The 9448-nt window shown below is 56.0% G+C and overlaps 1 protein-coding gene across 1 annotated transcript in view; it reads left to right on the forward strand.

Annotated features, from left to right (window-relative positions):
- Positions 1 to 9096, forward strand: part of NMT1 (N-myristoyltransferase 1) — a 35104-nt gene extending 26008 nt beyond the window's left edge. Inside the window, exons 9-12 of the mRNA XM_005693946.3 lie at positions 2913 to 3083; positions 3673 to 3840; positions 4817 to 4954; positions 5661 to 9096. Of these exons, the coding sequence (XP_005694003.3) occupies positions 2913 to 3083; positions 3673 to 3840; positions 4817 to 4954; positions 5661 to 5681 (498 nt within the window). The 3' untranslated portion in view covers positions 5682 to 9096. The remainder of the gene's footprint in view (positions 1 to 2912; positions 3084 to 3672; positions 3841 to 4816; positions 4955 to 5660) is intronic.

A 9448-nucleotide genomic window follows, 5' to 3' on the forward strand; every position in this document is an offset into this window, starting at 1 on the left:
CTGTAGCGCTGGTTTTATTTTAGTGGAACTGTCTGTTTTCCTGAGCCTGCGCCTGGACTCGCTTCTCCGCCATCTGTTGGCAGACTCAGAGAACACCCATCTCAGCCTAAGGGCAGCACAGTGGAGAGAGGAATCTGCTCGCTCTACTGCAGCCCATCCCAGGACCAGTGTAAACGAGCCATAGAGTGTCTGTTGCTACTTCTGCCGAGTCGGGTGGAGGGTGGGTGACTGAGCCTGCAAGGGGAGCTGAGATTTCCAGGCTCAGGCCTCCTGCTCAGATTTTGCTGCTGAAGGACCGGGCAGCTTTAGTGAGCTGGTTTTCAACTCTGGGCCTTGGTTTGCCAGTGAGATGGATGCTCCTGGGTCTTACAGTCCTTTCTCTTCCCTCAGAGCCCTTCCAGGCAGGGTCAGCACAGTCACTGGGTGCCGGCTGACCCAGCCCTGGACCAGGGTCATCAGTGTCCAATTTGGAGGGCCTGCTGCAGCACAGTCAGGCACTGCCCAGGAGACCAGACTAGGGAGCCACGATGAGTATCCCCTCCTTTCTGTTCTCATGCTAGACTGGTCCCGCCTGCTAGGCAAACAGCGTTTTGTTTTTTTTTTTTTAAGAGAGCGTTCTTTTAAGTAGTGTTGCAGCCAGGAGAATGTCTTTGGATCTCCTTGACTGTGGGGAGAACCCCAGTGGGGCTGCTTTTTCAGTCCAGGATTTGAGGTGTCACTGTGGGAGGTGCCGTGTAGAAATAAGGTCAGTGAGTGTTCCCTAGCGACATCAGGTTAGCAAGGAATTTTGGCAGCTGGAGTTTCTGGAGCTGCAGTTTTGTGCCGCGGCCAGCACAAGCAAGAGTCGCACCTGCACAGGGAGAGAACGGAGCGTCCCCGCTAAGAAAAATAAGAGAGAGACAAAGGATGGGGTTGAGAGGATCAGACCAAAATGGCTGATGCCTTCCTTTATTGTGCTGCAGTATATATAGGATAAAGTACGTGACTTCTGACATTCACAAGATTGTATATTAATCTCCAGATACAATCACAAGACCCTTACCATTGTGTACAGATCACAAATAGATAATCTATCTTCTATCAATAAGCTAATCTATCTTCTATGAAATGTTGCAAGACCGAGACGTCCCGGAGCCTTAAGGGTAGTAAATTCTTCAGGGGGGCGGGACAGGGAGCTTAGGGAGGTGCCTAAGGCTCTGCATAACGCCTAGCAGCTCCCAAGACTTAACCCTTCACGGGCAGTCCCCCGCAGTTTTGAAAGCAATTCCTGTTCACCTGAAACGAACACAACTTTGTTACTCAGCTATACTCCAGCATAAACTTAAAAATAAAGCAGCTCTTCCACCGGGAAGCAGTTGTGTCAGGCAGTGACTGAGGTATATAAGCCTGTTGCTGTTCAGTCACGAAGTTGTGTCCTTACCCGTTTCTGACTCCGTGGATTGTAGCATGCCAGGCTCCCCTGTCCATGAGATTTCCCAGGCAAGAACATTGAAGTGGGTTGCCATTTTCTTCTCCAGGGCTCAGCATTGAACCCTGTCTCCTGCATTGGCAAGCAGATTCTTTACCACTGAGCCACCAGGGAAGCCCCATATAAACCTACTGCACCCCATTTTCAGATTTGGCTGACCTCACCTCAGACGGTAAAGAATATGCCTGCAATGCAGGAGACCCAGTTTCAGTCCCTGGGTCGGGAAGATCCCCTGGAGAAAGGAGCGGCTACCCACTCCGTTATTCTTGCCTGGAGAATGGGCAGAAGGGGCTGGTGGGCTATAGTACATGGGGTCGCAAAGAGTCGGACACTATCGAGTGGCTAACACTTTCACTTTTTTCACCTTTGTGTGTTAAGCCCTTGGGGATGTTCCCTCAGCCATAGAATTCCCGAGCATCACATGGCTTCTTTTCCACTTAAGCATTTTCTAAGGAAAAGCAGCTGTGGAGTGGGATTCGGGCAGGAGGTTAAGTCCTGGGAATTTAATGCTGTTTTTCTGAATTTAACTGGCATCGTTGTCCTGCCGGGGTGCTCCTGGCACAACGGTGGGCATCCCTCAGTGGTCATCTAGTGTAGACTCTGCTGGGCCCCAGGGTTCCACGGTGCCTGTGGCTGGGCGCCTGTTTGTGAAGTGCTCTAAGTCGGTAGGAGATGGAGCAGTGCAGAAAGAGAGGAGCTGCAGCCGAGTGGGAGAGGGTTGTGAAGCTCGAAGGTGGAGAGCTAAGAAAGCCTTCGGGAGGCCCAGGAGCAGCTCTGGGCTGGACCCACTTCAGCACATCCATGCGTCGGCCAGGGCTTCTCCATCACGGCACCGCTGACACTTTGGGTTGGGTAACTGTTGGTCAAGGAGACCATCCTGTATGTGCAGAATGTTTACCAGCATCCCTGGTTTCTCCATGCCAGTAGCCACCTTCCCCCTAATGTGACAACCCAAAAACATATCCACATATGGTCAGATGTCCCCTGGGAGGCAAAGTTACTCCTGTTGAGCGCTCCTGGGCCAGAGAGACAGACGATCACAGCTACAACGGCCACTGGTTCTGAGGGTTCCTGGTGTTGGGCCCTGTGCTGGGGCGTCTGGAGCAGGCGGGGCTGTGATGGGCTGTGTTTTCTTAGGAAGCCAGCCTGGGCCATGTGGATAAGAGATCGACGCAACAGCCTTAGCCAAGGACGGCAGCCTTAACCAGCAGGGAAAGGGCCAGATTCACTGTGAGGGCGGGACTTGTGCCTGCGGATGTGGACGGGGGTGAGAGGGAGCTGCCTAAGATGAGCGAGGAGGCTCTCTTGAGGGCCTAGGGGGCTAGACTCAGGGTCAAGGTAGGAAGGGAGGCAGCATGAGCTTTTCGGTTTGTGGAGGACTTGAGAGGGAGCCAGGCCGCTCACGGTCAGCACATACTCATGCTCTCTGGTGTCTTTCTTCCAGACTCCCAAGACAGCTGGGCTGCGACCAATGGAGAAAAAGGACATTCCAATAGTGCACCAGCTCCTCAGCCGGTACCTGAAGCAGTTCCACCTCACGCCTGTCATGAGCCAGGAGGAGGTGGAACACTGGTTCTACCCCCAGGAGAATATCATTGACACTTTTGTGGTGGAGGTGAGCGGGGACGCGTATTCTGGGCCTTGGTCCCGTGGACAGGGAGGTGTTCTCCTGCAGTGACGGGTATCCCCAGGCTCGGTAACCAAAGAGCAGTTGACCGGAGAGTTGGCACCCTAGCCTTCCTGGACCACCTGTGCTTGGGCCCTGCTAAAGGCAGGAAGTTGTAGCTTGCATTTGCTAAAAAGAGCTCTTCTGGACCTGGCGTGAGCCCTTCATCTCTCCCTCCCCGCTGCTGACCCTGAGCAGAGAGCGCTGAGCCCCGCTTGGTCAGGTGAGCTCTGCTGGGTCTGGAGCTGGCTGGACGTTTGTGGGGCCATGAGCTATGAGAAGGCCCTGGTGCTGCAGGCGGGGAAGGAGTGGGGCAGAGTGAAGCCCCGGCCCAGCCTGGGTTTTCCTCCCAGCGCTGTCCTCAGGTTCCCTCTTGATGTGTTTTCTCCTCCCTGCGTATCCTGTTTCAGTTTCCACCCATTCATCTGGAGGGACAGAGCTGCCCGAGGGTGGCGGAGGGCAGTGGGAACATTCTGTTCCCGGGCTGCACGGCCCCTGTGCCCGTGTGACCCTGCCTTCTTTATTGTCTTCCCATCAGAATGCAAACGGGGAGGTGACTGATTTCCTGAGCTTTTATACACTTCCGTCCACCATCATGAACCACCCGACCCACAAGAGTCTGAAGGCTGCTTACTCTTTCTACAATGTTCACACTCAGACCCCTCTCCTAGACCTCATGAGCGACGCCCTCGTTCTCGCCAAAATGGTGAGGAGCTGACCAGAGGGAAGGGGTGGTGGGCGGTGCTGAGCGCGGCTCGCAGTAGCTGCTCCTGGGCGGGGGACCTCAAGGCCTGCTTGCCCTCCTGCTTCACTCCGGGAGCAGGCCAGCAGTTCCCAGCCAGCAGCCCCAAAACTAGGAGGGAGCAAGGAGCGTCCACACCAGGCGAAGGCATTGAACTCCTGATTTATTTCAGCGAGTTTTGTTCTCACAGGAGGCACTGCCAAGGAGCTTGAATAGCCAGGCCTGCCCAGGGAGGTGAGGGGTTCTCCTTACGACCTCCCCAATGTGGGAGTGAGGAGATTGGTGGTGTTTGTTGTGGTGAGTCATCAGAGCCGCAGACTGGAGGGCATGGCGGGGAGGGGCCCAGGTTTCTCTTTCACCTGAGAGGTCATCCGGCAGCCCTGCCCTGTGGGCTCTACCTGCGCTCGGCCTGGCCCACTGTGCACCGGCCGCCAGCCACATTCCAGTCCCTGATCGAGTCTGTCACAGCCTCGGAGAAGCTTGTCACATGTCATAAAGTCCCTCGGTGTGCCAAGGCCTGGGACTTGGGGCGTCAGAGAGTGGAGAAGCAGTGAGGCTCGTGGGAGTCACCTCTCAGGAAAAGGTTCAGGGCTTGGTCTCCAGAGAGGACTGTGGAAGTTACGTGCATGTTTCAGGGAAGCATAGCAAGGAGCAGTGGGAGCGGCGGCCTGGACACTGGGTGTGCAAATGTGTCCTCGGGGGGACGCTGCGGAGAGGCCAGGTGAGGTGGCACTCAGCATGTCACGAGAACTGCCACCGGAGAGCAGGGCGCTGACGGGAGTCTGGATGCCACAGAAGCAGCAGGCGCCTCTGAAGGTGGATCGCTGCCTTGGCCACCTGCCTGCAGGGTGGTTCTGATACGACAGAAGAGAGAGGGCAGGAAGGTGAGGCGCCGTCCACCCATCCTCACCTGTCCTTGTCTCTCCCTGCTGCCCCGCAGAAAGGGTTTGACGTGTTCAATGCACTGGATCTCATGGAGAACAAAACCTTCCTGGAGAAGCTCAAGTTTGGCATTGGGGATGGCAACCTACAGTATTACCTGTACAATTGGAAGTGCCCCAGCATGGGGGCAGAGAAGGTATGTACGTTCTGGGCACCAACCCCCACCATGCTCCCTGGCAGCCGGGCCCACGGCGGGGCTGGCCTGGGTCAGGCCTGAGTCAGATGTTGGCATCTCTAATAGAAGTAGGCCTCAGGTCTGGGATCCAGCATCAGTCTGGGCCCTGGAAGAGTCCCCTCCCTCTGGTGGCCACACGAACAGGGGCAGTGTTCCCCTTTGAGCAGCAGGTATGAGGGGGGCAGAGGGCACAGGCCCCTGAGCCACACGGAAGTGGGAAAGTTGTCAGCCTCCTCCCACCAGGTGAGTGGCCTCGTCCAGTGCGACAGGGCTTTGGGACTCCCAGGACACTGGCCAGTCACATGCCTGTGGTCTTCCAGGAAGAGAGAGTCTGACTCAAGGGGCTGCTGCCCTCGTCCCAGCATGGCCCCTCCTCTACCAGCTCCAGAGGGCAGCTCAGGGCCAGGGGAAGCCGGCACTTACAGGGTACCTGACGGATGAACTGGAGTGCGGCCTGGTGCCCAGTGTTCTCAGGGTGCCGCAGATAAAGGCTCTGATGTCTGAAGCATCAGGTGGAGGTTGAGTGAGAGCCCAGGGCTCACTGGAGCCTGCTCGCTCAGCACAGTAGCTCCCTGCGGACTCATTGGACCTTCAGGCCTGGACGGGGAATGGGGGAGTCCGGACAGCTGTTCCCTCAACTCTGCCTCTCCCCTCTTGGCTCTCCTAGGTTGGGCTGGTGTTACAGTAACCAGTTGCCAGTGAGATTCTGGATAAAGCCACTGAGAATTACCAGGAAATGGAGCCCCACCACTTGTTGGTCCAATTTTCACAAACGTGAGAATCCCTGGCAAGGAGAGCAGAACTGAACCGGCTTTACAGACCGCCGCTGAACTTGATGATTGTACTGCAATGGCGTAGGCTGCGAGATGCCAGCTCTGGCCGTGTCTCTGGTCTCCCTGTTTTCCAATTAATCGCATCGTTATGCAGCCGCGATCAAGGGAATGTAACTGCTGAAAACTAGCTCGTGATTGGCATATTATGGAGTTAACGGGTGAATAATAAAAGTATATATATATATTATATATATATATATAAATATTTTAAATATCTTTCATGTTCCAAATGTACAAGGATGTTTGGTCTCTAATGAAAAACTGAATCCAGATCATTCCTCAAAATTCAACTCTAAGGCCAGTGCCCGACAGACACATATCGGTACAATTGAATTGTTTCCTTTTGAAAGCAGGCATGGACTTTTCTCAGGGGAGCAGGAGAAAGAGGATGTGGGAGGCTTACCCAGTTCCCTTTCTGAATCAGCTGGGTTGATTGGCTTGGCGATGGCAGCGTCAGGTGGAGGGGCTGTGCAGGGCTTTGGGGAGGGCTCAGCGCTCTCTGGGAAGAGCAGGTGGAGGCCTGGCTGGGGCAGACCTGACTCCGAAGCGCTCCTGCAGGGGCCGCACCTTTTTTGCGTCCTGAACCTGCGCAGCAGGGATAACCTGTGAAAGTGTGTTTCATGAATCCAATTCCCTCTTCTAGTCCTCTTGGCCTGCTCCCTGTAGGAAGTCATCCTGCCAACAACTGACTTTTACATCCAGGCTCTCTAGCCAACTGTTGCCAATCTTATATGACAGGGATAAGTCCTGTGAGATTGTTTTTCCACTGCCTGGGGTGACTGGCAGTATGAAGGGGACCTTTGACCTCCTTGTATAACATCTGGGACCTTGTGGGGACTATGTCAGTGCAGGCCCTGCCTAGCTTCTCTTAGAACAAAGAACCAGGACCCTGATGCCCCTAGTATTGGTTGGGCAAGGATGGCGTGGGACTGATACCCAGACCTCGGCCTCCAGCCCTGGCCCGGTGCCTTCCAGCCCATTAGCCGTCTCTGCTCCTTTCCAAGACACACAGCCTGCAGGTCACGGCAGGGAGTGGTGGGGAGATGCCAGTCTGCATTTGGCAACAGACGTGATTTCCTATTGCCATTGTCAGAGTCTGATTTCCACTGATGATGTGTTGTGGATTTTTGCGGTGGCGGTGGTGATGGTGACTGATGCTGCCCATGGCCCTCCAAATAATGGAGGTTCCAGTCACGTGACTGTCACGTAGGCATTCCTCAGTTGCGCTCAGCCAAGTGGTTTGGGAGGGTTGGGCTATGAATTGTCAGCAGCAGCAACTCATATCCAGACTTGTATGTAACTTTTGCTCTAGGAGGAAGTCAGTGGGTGGATGGTGTGGCGTGTGGGGTGGGGGGTTTCCTGGCTGCTTTTACCTCTACCTGTAGAGGGAAGGAAGTCTTAGCCGGCAGGCCAAGCTCAGCCCAGCTGTGGGAACTGAAGCCGTGTTCCACGGGCCAGGAGGGCTGTGTTGCAGGCTGTGGGCTCTGGTGAGGTTTGACAGAGACTCTGCAGAGTCCGCAGAGCTGGAGGGGATCGCGTGCTTAGTTGGGATAGGGCCGTGCTGCCCCTGCCCAAGCAGGGCTGCTGGCCAGGCTCTCTGCAGGCGGAGCCCCCAACTCCACTGATCACACTTTCATCAGAGGCCTCTAGGGGGCCTCCTTTCTCCCCATCGTCCCTGTGCTGCAAACTGTAGGTCCCCATTGTGGCTGACCTTTGACTCCTTGACTCCAAGATACCCAGACCAAAGAAGCTGCTGTTCTCAGCAAGATGTGCACTGCATTCCACAGACGGCGGGAGTCGGAGAGGCAGGGGCTTGCCCACACAGCCTCATAGACATCAGACACATGGCATCCCATGGCCCAGAGCAGCCCACCCTGTGCGTGCTTCTAAAGATGTCAGAGAACAAAGTTCCCGACTCTCCCACCTCAGGCAGGACTGGAACTTGGACAGGCTCCCCGTCACAGGCTTGCTCAGCTCTAGGCCAGGTCCCAGCCTGAGCTGCCTCTGAACTTTGGGGTGCTGACGGCCCCAGGAGTGAGCTTTGCCTTGGTGACTGAAGTCATGGGATGGAAACTGAGGCCCGTGCCCGCTCTGGAAGAAACCAATCGCCTGGGGAGGACCCAGTGTCTCCCTGCAGTCGCTCCTTGGACTCTGCTTTTGCCCTCTGTAGGGACCCTGCCCACCTTCAGCGCCACCCACAGGTCTGCAGGAGTGGGCTCGGTGGCTGCTCTTAGTCTTCTTTTTTGCCCAAGCACTCCCTGGATTCTTCACTCGACCCATTCCAGGACTTCTGGTCAGAGAGAACCATTGCTTGGTGTTTGGGGCCTTGCAGGATGGTGGATTAAACCAAACAAAGGGAAGACCCCAGGGCCTCCAAGCTCATCAGCTGGGACTTGCATCAGGCCGCCGCTCACAGTGGGCCTCCCGGTGTGGCCTCGCCCTCTGCCTCCAGTGCTGGGCTTTCAGACTCCATGTTCCTGATGTTTACCTCCAGTCTTTGGAATGACCCCTCAGCACGCTCCCACGGCCCCCTGTCTCTGTATGGAGAGAGCTGGGGAGAAAGGAGGTCTCGGCTCTGGACTGAGGTCTGCACAGGGCTCGTGTCCCCCACGCACGCCTACTTCCGAAGATGCTGCTGTTTTGTTTGAAGGCCGGCCTACGTCAAGCCACTGCAACACCTAGGTTTATGGAAAATTTCAGGCCTTGCCTGCAACTCCATTCTAACTGCCGTCACCCACTTGCTGGCTCACTTGAAGCCTGGGGTGGGTGTCCCAGTGCTCTTGAATTCTTTGCCCAAAGATGACCAGCATTTAACCAACTGAAGGGATGGCCCAAAGGCCTGGGTAGCTTCACAGCTGCAGCCCGGGAGAGGGTGGCTGCTGGGCCAGGGGATGGGGCGGGGCGTATCTCTGGCCAGGGCCTTTCCACCCTGGGCTCCCTTCAGGCCTGGCCGCGTGCCCTGGAACCAGAGGAGGCCCAGGGCTTCGGGTTATTACTGTCAGGGGAAGGCAGGCCTGCAAACAGACTGTCCCTAGGGAGGCTGTGCGGGAAGATTTCATTCAGATCAGTTCAGCTCAAAGATACTGATTGACTTCCAACCCGGCGCCCGCATCCAGGGAGGGAAAGGGAAGGCTTCACCTTTGTGTCTTGGCTTTGCTCCGGGCTGTGGGAGGGGCATCCATTTCCGGGGTGGGGGCAGAAATACCAAATGCATTGTTGTTCTGCTTGGTCCATCTCACTTGTTTCTAATAAAGGAAGCAGCTGAACACACCCTTCTGCCCTCTTGGTATTCCTCTGGACAGCAGGTGGCAGTGGAAGCTGAGTCCCCAGTCTGGACAGAGCCCTCTCGCCCTGCAAGGAGGGCCCTCATGACCAGAGACGCTTCTGAATACTTTCCTTGGGCAAGACTACCCTTTGAGGGCCCGCTTGGCTCTTCGTCCCCTAACCTCTCCCACCCGCCAGCGAGGAGCCGGTACTGACTCGGGTTTGTTTTGTGTAAGAGGAGCAGCCAGGCTCTAGGCCAGCACCCGGGACTTTGGCAGAGCCGCTCCCTCCATCCAGGTCAGTGTGGCTCCTCTGACAGAGGGCACGGGGCACCACCCCTCCCACTGTCCAGATGTCA

The sequence above is a fragment of the Capra hircus genome, chromosome 19 (genome assembly GCF_001704415.2).
Source record: "Capra hircus breed San Clemente chromosome 19, ASM170441v1, whole genome shotgun sequence".
NCBI classification, from domain to species: domain Eukaryota; kingdom Metazoa; phylum Chordata; class Mammalia; order Artiodactyla; family Bovidae; genus Capra; species Capra hircus.